The following is a 14,826-nucleotide window of genomic DNA, read 5'->3' on the forward strand; positions in this document are numbered from 1 at the left end:
TTTTTTTTTTTTTTTTTTTTTTTTTTTTTTTTTTTTTTTGTCTTTTGTCTTTTTTCCGTGTCCGGCAACGGATCGCAACCCTCAGTGTTGCCCCCGTACCGGACCGGGGACCGGCAACGGGATCGCAAGCCTCGGCGTTGCTCCCGCGCCTCGCTCAGCCAGTGAGCGGGAGCCGGTCTGTATGTGGGAACCGAACCCTCGGACGGGAGCGCCGCCGCGCTTCCCAAGCAGCGCACTATCCAGTGCGCCACCGGGCCGGCCCCTTTAATGATAACTTTCTAGCTATGGGAAGTGCTGGTGGTTTTCCAATTACGACACTGAAGATTACATAAAAATGAATGCTTATAAGTAAATATTAGTCCAGGTGGTACCTGGTTAAGACAGAAACCACAAAGATGGTTTGCAACTCAATGAAGTTTGGGTAGCACCGATTCTAGCATCCACTCTACCAACACCACGCACCATCACAGCCCCACTTCAGAGCTCAGGGGATCAGGGCCCATGGAGGCAAAGGCTCTGCCCATGATCACAGGTGGTGGCCTGATCAGATCCTAGCTCCAGGCTTCCTTCAGACCATGGCTCCCCCAACCCCAGCACAGAGGAGACCCCTGAGGACAGCCCCAACATCTCACCGCTGAGAGCAAGAGCCCAGGAGAGAAGGCATGAGAGTGCCCTGGGGACGGGGAGGGGTGCTGCATGAGAAATGGGAAAATGGGGGTTGAAGGGAATAAGTTGGGAGTAGGGCAGGAAGGGAAGTCCAAGCTCGTTTTTCCCTGTGGCTTGGCAGAAATAGCACTGGGTTTGGAGACAGACATAGACTCTACTGCCTCTTAGCTGTGTGACTCTGGGCAACTTCCTTCCCCTCTCTGAGCTTCCATTTCCTCAACCACAAAGTGAAAACATCAACAACACCTATGCCAGAGGGTTACTGTGTGAATCAGCTGCATAACAAGGTGAGAGTGTGTGAGACACAGTAGGTGACTAACAAATGCTTGCTCCACTCTTTTGCAGACTGCTGGCTAGGACCACCCAATGGTTTGGGCTCTAGAAAGGCCAAAGGACCCCCAGAGAGAGGGCTACAAGGGGATGCTGTGTTACGTGGGATGCTGGATCTGATCAGTCTTTCCTAGACCCAAACACCAATTCCTCGGGGTGTGGGAGAAGAATTCCTTGGTAAAAAAGTTGGGGCCAAGTTGGGTTAAACAACAGGTTCAACAGGTTTCTCTACTGCAGGTCCTGAAAGCTCTGGGTGCACAGTGAACTCTGGAACCCACCAAAGTTGATGCAGGGGGCCTCACTGGCCAAGGACGCTGTCCCTGTCGGCAGGGCCAGGCCTGTAGCAGGGCAGTAGGAGAGTGGGTCTGAGGGCAGGTGGAATCCCAGCTCCTCCACTCAGTACCTATGTGATCTTGGACAAATGACCCAACCTTTCTGAGCTGCAGGGTGCCGTCTATAAAAAGGAGTAACAATTGCTGCATCATAGGGCTGTTCATTCATTTAACAATCAATACAAACATTTCCTCACTGCCTACTGTGTGCCAGGCACCAAAGCAGGCATGAGAGACATAGAAGGGGCAAGACAACATTGCCTGACCCTCACAGAGCATCTGGGACATTGGGGTGGTGGGGGGTCGGGGGGAGGTAGCTGGATAAGAGGTCAGAGGTCAGAGGGACTGGCTGGCCTTTGTGAGAGGACTGGGACATACACATCTCCCTTAGCACAATGCCTGGGCACCTAGTGAGACCTCAGTAACTGTTAGTGTGTATTATAATAATGACCATAAACGGGAAACTGGAAGGACGATCCCGGGTCGCTACCCTCAGTGAGAAGAGAGAGACGGTCAGCACCACTAGACCGCGGCTGCTCAGCGGCAAAGGGCTGAGCAGGTACATGCAGGAGGGGCTCCTGGAGCAGGAGGGACACCTAGAGGGTCTTGAAGAACTGAAAGGATGGCTGGGGGGTGGGGGGCAGTCCAGGTGGGTGGAGACGCTGGAGCCAACGTGCTGGGGACCACTGGATGTGAGATGAGCAAGGGGTGTGCAAGGACTGTGAAGGATGGGGAGCCTGTGTGGCTGGACAGGAGAGGGCAAGGGCAGGAAAAATGCCACTGGCAATGGGGAGAGGGGGCAGGCGCTGGCGTCCTACTGAGGAATTGCTCCTGTGACAGGCTGGAAAACAAATACTAGCTGTGGGACAGTACCACGCCCTACAAGTACATTCCTGACATTCTCTTATTAGCCTTCCAATGCCCTAGGAATAAAAGCATCATTATCCCACTTTACAGAACGGGAAACTAAGGAGGTCACCTAGCTCATTCCAGGTCACAGAGGCAAGAAAGAGGAATGGTCGGGGCTCAAACCCAGGGCTGTGAATCTGCTGTGTTCTGAATGTTTGTGTCCCCCAAATTCATATGCTGAAATTCTAACCCCAAGGTGATGGTGTCAAGAGGTGGGGCCTTTGAAGGTGATTAGGCCGTGAGGGTGGAGCCCTCACGAATGGGACTAGTGCCCTGGTGAAAGGGCCTGGAGCCCTCACGGATGGGACTAGTGCCCTGGTGAAAGGGCCTGGAGCCCTCACGGATGGGACTAGTGCCCTGGTGAAAGGGCCTGGAGCCCTCACGGATGGGACTAGTGCCCTGGTGAAAGGGCCTGAGGGAGGTTGTCGGACCCTTCCTCCATGTGAGGATGCAGCAAGAAGGCACCCTGTATGAGGAAGTGGCCCTCACCAGACACTGAATCTGCCGGTGATCTTGATCTTAGCCTTCCCAGCCTCCAAAACCATGAGAAATAAATTTCTGCTGTTTATAAGCTACCCAGTCACGAGAGTTTGTTATAGCAGCCTGAATGGGCTAAGACAGGACCCTAGCATCTTTCCACTCTGCCTTACCCTTCCTGGTGGGAAGCCACCACACAGGGACAACATGAGACAGGCAGAGAGGCAGGAGTGAAGACAGGGTGGCCCTGTACTAGACAGTCAGGTCTGGAGCAGTTGCCCTTCTTGTTGGACAATAAGAGGGGGCCCTGGACCCTCCCAGAGCAGCCCCTGAAGCTGCACCTGCAGGGTCCCAGCATCAGCCAGCCACATGGCCCACCTTTCTCTCTCTTCTCTCAGCCCACACCTCCACCAAGGCTGGCCTGAGCTACTGACGACGGCCAGCTACAGTTGTGGAGCAGCCCAGCACATGCTCACTCCCCAGGGAGGCACTTGCTAGGGCCCTGGTCTGGGGCTGGGACACAACACACTTAAAAATGCACAGCCAAGGGATAGCTGGTTAGTTCAGTTGGTTAGGGTACAGCCTTATAACACTAAGTTCATGGGTTCAGATCCCCATACTGGCCAGCCTCCAAAAAACAAAAATGCACAGCCACACCCACAGTGGACTGCAGGAAAACCACCAGCTGCATGGTCACCAGGAAGGGGACTGCTGTCAGAAGCCATCAGCACTGGTGACTCACAGACACCAAGCACATGTGCATGGGGGCCCACGGCAGGTCTGTCTAGCATGTCAAGAACTGTCAAGCTGCAGAGGACACCTGCCTGCATCAGCAGAGAAGCCCATCCCCAGGCAATATCAAGAAATGCACCTTTGTATATTACTTCTGGGAGCATCTCTGGCCGGGGGCAGCATGCCCTTTCTCAGTGGAGGCCATAGCAATTGCTTTAATGAATGACTGCAGGCATATCTGCCACCCTGTGACTAAGGCCCAGGTTTTGGAACTGGACAGCCACCGAAGCTGCCACTCTGGGTCTGCCTCTTGCTTTTGGGGGACCCCATGCTCAGTTCCATCCCCTGTAAAATGGAGACAATAGCAGTATGTGTCCATCAAGAACTATTGTGAGGGTCAAATAAAATACCAGTGGAAAAAGTTCCTGGCATATAGTAGATGCTCAGGAAATGTTAGCTCCAAGATGAAGGGAGTGGGAATCAGGGCTACATCACTACAATTTGGATATAAATGTGAAGCCGACTAAATGGCTAAAGATACAACCCCCCAAGGGCCATCCTCTGGCCACGAATCCCAGACTGTGGGGTCACGCCATACTTCCCCCACCACACCCCCCCATTAGGGGTGCTTTATAGAGAGGAATTCCAGGGGTCGGGGTGAAGCGCAGACCACAGGGCCGTTGCCCAGCATACCTTCTTTGTCAGTGCTTTGGGGAGAGTTCCGAAATGGGGTTCAGCTGCTCTGTCCACTGGGTTGTTGATGTCCGAGGGGACTGATTCCGTCCTCCGCAGCCTAGTTACTGTTTGAAAAGTGGGGAAACCTATCAGCAGGAAACAGATCAGGCTAAGGAAAGATACACCCCAATACCAGAAGGCAGAGGAGAGGAAGGGCAGACAACTCACGTGGAAGGAAGGATATTCTACAGGCAGGGGCTTCTTTCGTACACTTGTTGTGACACTTCAACCTGGAAAAGAAGGCAAGGTTACCGTGCGGAGGGCCGCGCAGGGGCTCGGACGCATCTTCTGGGCAGCTCTGCGCAGCATTCACCTGTGACTGCCTCAGTTTCCACAAACTTCTCAACAAACGCTAGCTCGAAAGTGTGGAACATCCTGACGTTAACAGTAACAGCAGCTAGTAGCTACATGCAGAGCGTTTACCACGTTCTGCTAAGCAGGTCTTCCTACACCCACTTTAACTTGTCGCAGGTCACACATCTACTTTTCTAAAGAAAAGGAGACCCTCCTCCCTCATTCAGGAAGCTCGAGACAAATCTGAGCTCACAAAAAAGAAGAATTAGAAGGAGAATGTTTGCATTATCAAAGGATCCCAGGGATCCAAAGTGCAGCCCCTCCTGCTACCAAGCACAGGCCATGCGAGCTGAGGGTCAGCCCTGGGCCAGGACTGGAAAGAGTGGGTTCTTGTTTTAGTCCTGCCTGCTGCACTAGGTCTCGGTGTCCTTGTTGATAAAATGGGCTGACATTTGGTGCCCCACCAACCTCACACCACTGTCGTGGGATAGCACGGGGCTCAGAGGCCACCCTGTGCTCTACACATGAAAGGCATTGCTTAAATGAAAGCTTGGAGGTCCCAAACTTAAAACCAAACAGCCAGGAGCCACGGGACACAGAGAAAGCTCCAGCATCTCCTTGGAGGTCAGGAGAGTCATAGGAAACACAACTGATCCAGTTTACATGCACAAGACCCACCACCTGTAGGCTAACTGGAGCCCAGATGCATTAACACACAGTAGCTCAGATTCTTGGAACAATCCCAATGAATCATCTTCCCAGATGTAGAAAGGACAAAAATGAGGCCCAGAAAGGGCAAGTACCTTGCTCCAGGTCACATAGCAACACAAGGGCAAAGTGGGCCACCACCCTCCATAAAGTGGGGGGACAGGCAGAAAGCAGAGGACAGACTGCTCACCCCACACTGCTCCCCATCCTTGCCCTTCTCTCACACCAGAAACCACGACGGGATGAGAAAATAAAGTTGGATCTGTGTAGTACCTGCATTCTCCCGTTCTGTATGCCAGCTGTTTTTACCACTGCCTGTCCCTGTTTCCCACTCCGTGAGTGCTAAAATGTAAGGCTAAACTTCAGAACTCCTTACAGTTCCCAGAACAGTCCTCAACACCTTTGTACAAGACGCTCCCTTGGCCTGGAATTCATTTTCCTCCTTAGTCTGCCTGGCAGGCCTCTATTCATGCTTCAAAGCCCACCTCAAATATTCCCTTCTTCCGGGAGTGACTTGCTTCCTCTCTCTAGAGAGGCCTGATCATTCTCCATGGTATGTTGAATGGGATTATGAAGAGTAGGTTTAGGGGAGCTCTTTTGAGCTCTGACTTGCCCTAAGGCCAAGAATAAAGTAACAGGACTGTCACAACACTGAAAGTGTCTGCTCCCCACCCTCAGCCCATCACCTGCAATGTTTGCACTTCACTCCGAACATCATGCTCTTCTGGCACACTTGGCAGACCTGTGACAGCCAGGACTTGGTGGAGAACCTGCAGGGGTGGACATGTACATGTTCACACGGGCCCCGAGACCAGGACCTGGCCACAAAAGTGTTCCCAAAGCCCCAGGGATCTAGGAGACTCAGCTCCATCCCAGAGCCCCAGGCACCCTCCCCAGGGGGGCGGGAGGGGGGCAGGGATACCCAGGGACCACTGCTTCCTCCGAGGCATTCAGACATCCCAGCCACAAAGTCATCACTGTCAGTATCTTAAAGTTGGTGTGGTCACTGATCCAATTTTGGTAATAGCAGCCAAAATTATAAGCGTGTATATCCTTTGACCCAGTAATTTCAGTCTTAGGAATTTATCCAACAGATACTCCCACAGGTGTCAAATGACGTATGGACAAGGTACATCTGCAGCATGTCTGTGCAGCACAAGACCAGAAACACCCACATGTCCATCGAAAGGTGATTAACTAAAGTACAGTCCATCCATACACTGTGCGGCCAGAAAATAAAATAAGGAAGCTCCCTTTGTGCAAATATGGAATGATCTCGAAACCACAGTCTAGTGAAAAAAGGTACAATATGATACAATTCCTTGTATATCAAGTTCAAGTACAGGAAAAACTAATCTATGGTGACAGAAGTGAATGGTAACTGCTATCAACTGGGAAGAGCCAAAGATAACTTTGTGGGGTGCTGCAATGTTCTGTATCTTCCTCTGGATGGTTACATGGTGTGTGTGCGCGCGCGCGTGTGTGCATTTCTGCACTTTGTTCTATATAAATTATGCCTCAATTTTATTTATTTATTTACTTTGGCAGCTGGCTGGTACAGGGATCTAAACCCCTGTGTTTCAAAAAAGAAAAAAAGAAGTATAGAACAATGCGTATAATAACATGCAGAATTTGTATGAAAAAAACCCAGGAGGCAGAAGAATATATATATTTGTATTTGTTGTATAAAATATCTCCAGAAGGACACATAAGAAACTGCTAAGACCTGTCTACAGGAGGAACTGGGGAGCTGGGGACAGGAGCGAGAGGGAACTTTTCTCTATATATACCTTTCATACCTCTTGAATTTTGAACACATGAATGTATTTAAAATCCAAAATTAAAAAAAATAAAAAGTACAAAAGATAGAGCAGAAGGAAGGATGGGGTAAGGTGTGGGTGGAATGGGTGGTGTCTTCCAGATAAAAAGCCCAATGCCAGCCCACAGGGAGGGGAGGACTAAGAGCAGAAAGAACTCATATTTTTGGAAGAACAGACTATTTAAAGCATAGTATATCACAGTAACAACAGAATGAATGTCAATAGTATTTGCACAGTAGTTTGTAATTCATCCACAAGCATTAGCTCATTCGGTTCTCACAACCACCCCCTGGGAGTAAGGCAGGTCCAGGATTCTTAGTACATGGCAAGGAGACCATCGCAGAAAGGTTAGGAGACATTCTCAGGGTCACACAGCTAGGATGTTGTGTGGTGGGGGCTGGATCCCAGGTCTCTGAACTCAGGGTCACACAGCATCTCCATAGGAGAGATAACCGGGGCAGCAGAGACCAGAGAAGGCCCTGAGCACAAGGGAAAGAGCATGGGCTCTGGGGTCAGGCTGAGCTGAGTTTGAATCCTGCCTACTACCACCCGTAGGATGCCACAGAGCCTCTGCAGATAGGGCCAACATTCACAGCCTCACAGGGATGCAGGAAGGATCACAGATATGCTGTGTAAATGTGCAGTGCCTGGAACACGGAGGAGGTCCATAAATGTTACTGTCTCTGCCTGGCAAAGATGGAGCTTCTTCTGGCAAAGGTCACCCACTAGCCTGGAGTGCCTTCTAAGGGGTCCTGATCCAGCCTCCCCAGGACCCAGGTGTGTGTAAGTGTGTACTCTCTCTCTCTCTCTTTGGGTTTTAATTTCCTCTCATGTCAACACTAGGGGTAAGGGGAACAATGCAGTGGTGTCTCAGATGACCTCCTCCACTAGGAGATCCTAACAGTGGGTCTCAATGACCACCGGCTCTGGGACTGAAGAGGGGCAGGCTCTAGGGAGGTGAGGAAAAGCCTTCCTGGACCAGGGAAGGGTCATGGGACACTTTCTTTTTTTTCCCGCCAATGATTAGACCAAAACCCTTTAGACCTTCTTATTGAGAGGGGCCTGAACCATGGGTTTAAAAAATCAAGAAGGTGTGACCACGACCTCATCTCCCCAAGCCCAGGGCCCAGGGAGGGGTGGGGTGAGGCAGCCTGGTGAGGCCAGAGCAGGGCTGCTGCCCCACTGGGAGAACCGCCGGGGAACTAGCAGCCACAGGAGGACGGAAGCAGCAGCCTGGCAAACACCAAAGGGCAAGTGAGCTTAGCCCCAAATCCTCTGTATGACCAGGTGTGCAGTGAAGACAAAAATAAAACAGGGAACCTGCTAGTCCTGGTGCCCCTCAAACAATGCCATCTTCTCTTGGAGCTGGAGCTCAAGGTCAAATACGGAGCACTGCCCACTCTGGACACGTAATGCTCACACACACGTCACCCCATTAGATCCTCATAGCAAGACTGGGAAGAAGATATCACCATCCCATTTGCGGAGGGGGAAGCAGGCTTGGAGAGGTTATTAACTATAGGCATGCAGCTCATGCGGGACCCCTTCAAAGGTCCTGCTCTCAGCAGCTATCCCACAGCCCTTGAGAGATCACACTCGACACCTCAGGTGTGGCCAAGGGACACAATCTGACCTTTGCTCCAAGGGCCCCATCTTAGTTGTCTGTTGGTACCTGGGACCCCCTTCCCCAAGGCTCTGGGGTACGGGCATCCCAGCCCTGACAAAGCTCCAAACAGAAGAGCAGGTCCCTGGGTACCCCCAGGCTCAAGCACTCTTACTGGCAGTGTGACCTCAGAAAAGTGACTCAACCATTGGGAGCCCGGGTGTCTCCCTTGGGTAAGAATTCCAGACCAGCCTCCCGCACAGGCTGGAGAGCAGCTCACACTCCCCAGGGGAAAAGAAAGGCCCTGGCAAGTTGCAGCACCACATACAAGTGTTCCCAGCTGCACTGACAATAGCCTTTACCAGGGATGGTCAGAGCACAGGCACCCCAAGGCACCATCCTGCCAGCGGTGGAGGGTTACAAGACACCACCCAGACCCACTGTTGCCGGCACACACCAACCACACAAGTGCCAACCACACCCTCTAGACGGCCACGCCAAGGGCCCACGTCAGCCCTCCCAACACATATGAGTGTCAGAGTCCCTTGTGGAACTTGTGAAAAATCCAGATTGCCAGGCCAAGAACCTTAGCGATGGGGCCTGGGATTCTGGATTTTCAACAAGCTCCACAGGGGTCACCGATGTGTGTCTGGTTTTAGGACCTGCACGACATCACACTGGATGTAGAAGAAGCTCTTAGCTCCTCCTCCACCATGACTGTGACACTATTTCTCCTGGGACCTGTCCTGGGAAGAGAGGAAGAGTTTTCCCTCAGCAGAGTGAGGAAGAGACCCAAGGAGGAGCAGGTGAGGGACTGGAAAGTGCACATGGCCGCTGGCGACAAGGCTCAGCAGGTGTGGGGCGACATCACACAGATGGACAGGCAGACCAGAGGCAAGAGCCCTGGAAAACAGTGGCCAGGACAAGTTCCCCACCTTGACGGGGCCCAAGGCACTATGTGGGGCCCGGCCTAGCCCTGTACCCCTGCCTGAGCCAGCCGAGCCTACCTGTGTGTCACTGAGAGCCCAATGTCCCTTCGTACCATCTGTGGGGATCCATGCAGGAGATCTGCAAGGAAAGAGACCAGGTTAGGCAGGCTGAGGAAGCCCTTCCTGGAACAACTTGTGCCTGTGACTTCCTATTTTCAGAGATCACAGGCTAGATGGGGGCTCAATGGTTTATTACATAACAGAGAAACACTTCCCTGAACCTATGTCTATCAAAACAGGGACAGGCCAAGCTGGCCTGGGGGAGTGGCAGTGTTACCCTCTTGCTTGGCTTGCTTCTCTAGCACGTGTTACCACCCAGACTCTGCAGATGGCTCCGTCTGTCGCCCCTGTTCAGCTTCTAGCTTAGGTGGAAGACAGGCTTGAAAGGCAGAGGCAAAGCTGAAAGCTGAGCGGAGAAGTTTCCGCACACCCCGGTCTCTCGCTCCCTTTCACGGAAGCACCTGCAGGCCACCAGTTTGCAAGGCCATAACTCTGGCTGCTTCTTGCTAAGTGCATGGAAGCTGTTAGACCTTCTGAAGGCTATGAGGCTAGTCGGCCACGTAGCTCAGCTGGTACCTTTCCAGCCAGCAGTACCTTGAGAATACTCATCTGAGAGCCACCACTGCCAGATCTTGGCAGGCAGAGAGAGGACAAGGTGAAGCTTGACCACATTCTCACACAGGCCAGCCCTGCTCAGACACCACAGCCTCAGCCTTTGGGGATGTCGCAGGCACCCTCCTCTGCTGAGAAATGGGCCATAAACTTTGTGATGCCCCTCCTGCTTGCCCATCTGGGCTTCCCTGTAAGGACAGGCACACCCAGTGTCTATGGCATTACAGGCTTGGACTATGGAAGAGCAGCTAGAAGCAATCTCTCCACCCGCTGGCAGCCTGCAGGTCCAAATCACACCCCCGTATATAGCACTATCTCCTCCCAAAGCCCATGAGGGCCTTAGGAGTCTGGAACCCTCTGGACTGGTCAGCAGAATGCTGTAGGCTTTTCCCTAGAGAGTCTAGACTTTTATCCAATTATCAGAGACCTGTGACCCAGAGAGGTCAGGAACACAGTACTCAAGAGATCTGTGGCCATCTCATGTCCTCTAAGTCAGCAGGCCTTCTGAGGGTGGCCACTGCCCCCCTCAGCCCTGAGTGCTGGCCGTACACACAGCTGGTGCTCATTAAGTGCTGGCTCACTTAAAGTCAAGTACCACATACCCGACTCCAGGAGAAGGGCACGTGGGAGGTACTGACTTCTCCCACACTACGGGGAATTTGATCAGGACAAAAAGGCCCTCTGCCACCTCCTGATGACTGAGGAATCTTCAATTGTCCCCCCTGCAGCTTTCTCTAGCACATCTGCCATGGGGTTGACCTGTAGCAGGTCCCTCCTGAGGCCCACCCCACCTGGGTCAGCAGCAAAGGCCATCAAACACATGGTCTGAAGGGTTAGCTGCCAGCCTGAGAGAAACAGACCATGGGAAAAGGAGACATCAGCTGTCTAGCTCTGAATGCAGCCTGTGATGGAAGATGCGAAATGGAATGTGTGCCAGGCAGCAACTCTCCGTGATCTAGACAGAAATCCTGGTCCTGAAGGCCTAACAGTGTTGCTACTAGACCCCCGCATTATTATGGCAACTGGAAGATGGCAGGGCCAGCGCTGTCCTAGACATGGAAGTACTAGATTTTCCTCCAGGGCTCTGTGAAGGGCCCTGGGAGGTTCTGCCTATGTCCAGGGAGAGCTTCTCTGCCCCTCACCCCATGCCTCCCTGGGTTCCAGCAGCCAGCTCCACTTTGGCACAGTCACTGCCCGCTCTAGCCCTCCTGATCCCCAAGACCGCGCCCACCACTATGGCTCCCTCCTTAGCTGGCTCAGGATGAAAACAAACTGCTATTTGGCTCAGGCAGAAACACACGTGTCTGTATGTCCATTCGGACAAGCAGGAGCAGACTCCAGAGGCACGGCTGTCTCCCTCTGTCTCAATGCATGAGGGAGGGGCCCCACAGCACAGCCACGCACAAGAACCTGCTCTCAACTGGGGTGGGGGATGGAAAAGAGGGTCCAGAGTTGCCTGGGCTTTCTGCCTCCCCAAAGGGACAGTTGCACCCTCTGGTCGTTCAGGACCTCATTCAGAGGTGAGCTGCATTCTGCCTCCAGGAATGTCCCTCTCCTGAGGAGAGGGGTCCTGAGACATCAGCTGAGGTCCTGAGAATGGTTAAAGTCCACCTGAGCCACACAGATAGTGACTCCCTCCTGGGAGCGTTGCTTTACTGTGGTAGCCCTGCGGGCAGGTGTCCCTGCCAGAGAGGTTGCTGTGGGGATGGCAAAGTGGAGAAAGGGCTTGTCATGGGCCTGTCATGGACCGTGACCCTCTCAAGGTCTCTGCTTCTCAGAGAACAGCCTGTCATTTTAGGGCCACCTGTCTTAGAGCCATTTCTTGAGGTGGTTACCAGCACCTCTGCTGCTGGACTATGGCAAGGCCGAGCGGGCTAAGAGAGGGTCAAAGATTTTCACCCCCAATGGGGACAGCACCACAGACACGACTCCCGGGCCGCAGAGGAGATAGAAATGAATCACTCTTACCAAACCTGGAGGAGACAAAAACGAGAGAGAGGGATTATGTCACCACGCTGAGCCTAAAACATGAAGGATTATGTCACATGTTGAGAGAGTGGGCAAAGGGCTGGGATGTGGGACTTTGAGGCCTGGCTGGGGACCAGGTTGGCTGCGTGACCTTGGGAGCCCCTGCACTCTCTACATTTCCTCAATGGGAAGGGCTGGAAGGGCCCTCCTAGGGCCTTCTCAGAGGACATCAAAACTACACCCTGTGCTGTGCGCTTTAATACGTTAGCTTATGTAAGCCTCACTAGCCACCCAGCATGGTCCTTAGAGTTTACCCCACTTCATGGCTGAGGAAACTGAGGCTCACAGAGTCTCCCTAGGTCACACGACCCATAAGTGGGGGGACCCTGCCCAGGGTGCAGGCTGAACAGGTCAGCCTGCAAGAGAGGATGTGGTGGGCAAGAGGGCAGGGAGGACAGCTGTGCAGAGCAGAAAGGTGGCCCCAGGGAGGGTCAGCTGGGACATGCCCTGAGCAATGCTTCCCCCGGGGCTGCCGCTGTCCCCAGGGACACAGGGAGCTGGAAGAGCCAGGACACTTGGTCTGCCCTCAGGGCTCACAGAGGGCAGTGGGGTGGCCTGAGCCTGCATGTCAGTACTGGTTCTGGAGGCACTGAAAGCACTAGACTCAGAATCCCAAGTAGTATCATCGGCCTGAGACTCTGTCCTCTGCCAGGGCCCTCCTAATGCTCTTTTCAGGAGAAAATGAGAAACAGAGGCACTGGGTGTAGCCTGCTGTGAGGCCCTCTCTGACTGACCCATGTACAGTGGTAGTCACTACCACTCCACAGTCCCTTCTGGGTGGGCCCCAGACCCCAGCAGGAGAGGCTGATCGGGAGCAGCAGGGTGGGTAATACCTGGATTTCTCCTCGAGTGACACACTCAAAACCATCACTGTTGTCCAGGGACCATCCCATAAAGGACACAAGACAGCCTGCACCAGGACAAGTGGAACGAGACCGTTGTACCAAAGAGTGGCCCAAGACAGACCAGAGCTCAAAGAGAGAAGCCAGGTGCTCCAACCCTCAGGGGTACAAGAAGTTAAGAAGCACCCAGAGAAAACACCCTCCTTCCCTTCTGTCCTGCCCACAAGGGTACATGACAAAGGCAATCTCTGTAATAGCAAAAAAGACAATGACCTAAATGTCCATCGAGAGGGACGAGTTGCATAAACTGTACAACGGAATGGTATAAACAAGTTACAAAAATGAGGATGTTTGAGTAATTATAGATATGCACAAAACTGATAATCTAATTGGCTCCTGAAAGGGGAACCAGGTGACTGAGTAGAAATGGTGGGGTAGACTGTTTACAGTGTCCCCCCACAGAGACAAACAGACAGGAGCCACAAAGCTGCTGTACTCCGGACCACAAGACTATATCACCTACTCAAAATACATAGAAAAAAAATTTTTAATTGAAAAATAAATAAAAGAGTAAAATATTTCAAGATGTACTAACATGACATTCTCAGAGATATCAAGTAAGTTGAAAAAACAAGATACAGGACAGAGTGCACAGTATTTGATAGTAATTAGTGGTTTGAGCCAAATATTCCAGTTCTCCCCTTCTGGCCACATACAGAACTGTAGTTCTTGGTTCTCTTGTTGGGGTAGGGCCATAAATGGTGAGTGGAACTTCTAAGAAAGAGTACTTAATTGCCAGTGTACAGCATCTAGAATTCACTTGTCCCCCTGCCACAGTGCCCAGCAATGTTTCAGACAGTGACTGTTCTGCCAGCCTGGGACCCAGAAGGAGGCTGATCCAAAATGGACAGGTAGCATGAGCAAGAAAGAAATCTTTGTTGTTTTAAGACCCAGAGATTTGGAGGTTGTTACTGCAGCATAACCCAGCCTGCCCTGACTGATAACGTGGCATCATTTCATGTGTGCGTATACAACATACGGGAAGAAATCTAGTAGGACTCAGCCCAAACTGCTAAGGTGGTCTGGGGACTGGACTGAGAGATGAGGCAACTTTTGCTTTTTACTTCCCACACTTCTACATTGGTTGGCACTCACCTCATCGGGGAGACCTCGTCGATGCGGTTCCCCAGCTGAGACTCATGGGACTTGCTCCGGGTGAGTGTGGGGAAGCTGGGCAGCAGCTGGAAGACCTTGCGGCTGGGAGGAGGGGGCGTCCTCGGCGGCTTCAGCTTGGCGTGTCGCCGCAGCTGGGGTGTGGCAGGAGGGGTGATGAAGCTGTGCAGGGCCCGGGGGGGCAGCCGGCCGCTGGTGTGCAGGGGGATACAGGCGTCCGAGAGGCCCTCGCTGAGGCCAGGGGCTGGGGAGTCTGAGGCGGGCAGGGCTGACACAGAGACGGAGCGTGGGCCCTGGGCACTGTTGCCCACTCTGCCCAGCTGGGCACTCCCTGGGGTCCAGGGGAGACTGGCTGCTGAGACTGTGTCCATGGAAGGCCCTGAGGTACTTTCCCGCCGAGTGTCCAATGAACTCCAGCCCGAGTCCTCTTTGTGCTCCCCTCCTGCAGGACAAGAAGTAGAGTCACAGGTGATTGGAGCTAGACGGGCACATGGCAAGAGTTCAGAGAGGTTAAACACCTTGTCCAAGGTCACACCATTCCTTAATGGAAGGCTTCAACTATCAGCCTTTACCCAG

General features: G+C 52.7%; 1 protein-coding gene across 6 annotated transcripts in view; it reads right to left on the minus strand.

Annotated features, from left to right (window-relative positions):
* The window catches only part of KSR1 (kinase suppressor of ras 1), a 70,479-nt gene that overhangs the window by 27,918 nt on the left and 27,735 nt on the right, over positions 1–14,826 (minus strand). For 4 of the 6 annotated variants that reach the window (XR_551716.1, XR_551718.1, XM_008589024.1 and 1 more), the window contains exons 3-8: positions 14,233–14,692; positions 12,176–12,180; positions 9,614–9,674; positions 5,870–5,953; positions 4,350–4,411; positions 4,140–4,267 (exon numbers count right to left, since the gene is read on the minus strand). Coding sequence is in view for 4 of the 6 variants with exons in the window: in XM_008589024.1 (XP_008587246.1) it covers positions 4,140–4,267; positions 4,350–4,411; positions 5,870–5,953; positions 9,614–9,674; positions 12,176–12,180; positions 14,233–14,692 (800 nt within the window). In the remaining 2 variants the exon portion in view is untranslated. The remainder of the gene's footprint in view (positions 1–4,139; positions 4,268–4,349; positions 4,412–5,869; positions 5,954–9,613; positions 9,675–12,175; positions 12,181–14,232; positions 14,693–14,826) is intronic. The other 2 variants (XM_008589030.1, XM_008589037.1) reach the window with 1 other exon arrangement.

Source organism: Galeopterus variegatus, unplaced genomic scaffold (genome assembly GCF_000696425.1).
Source record: "Galeopterus variegatus unplaced genomic scaffold, G_variegatus-3.0.2 Scaffold134, whole genome shotgun sequence".
In the NCBI taxonomy this organism is placed as follows: Eukaryota; Metazoa; Chordata; class Mammalia; order Dermoptera; family Cynocephalidae; genus Galeopterus; species Galeopterus variegatus.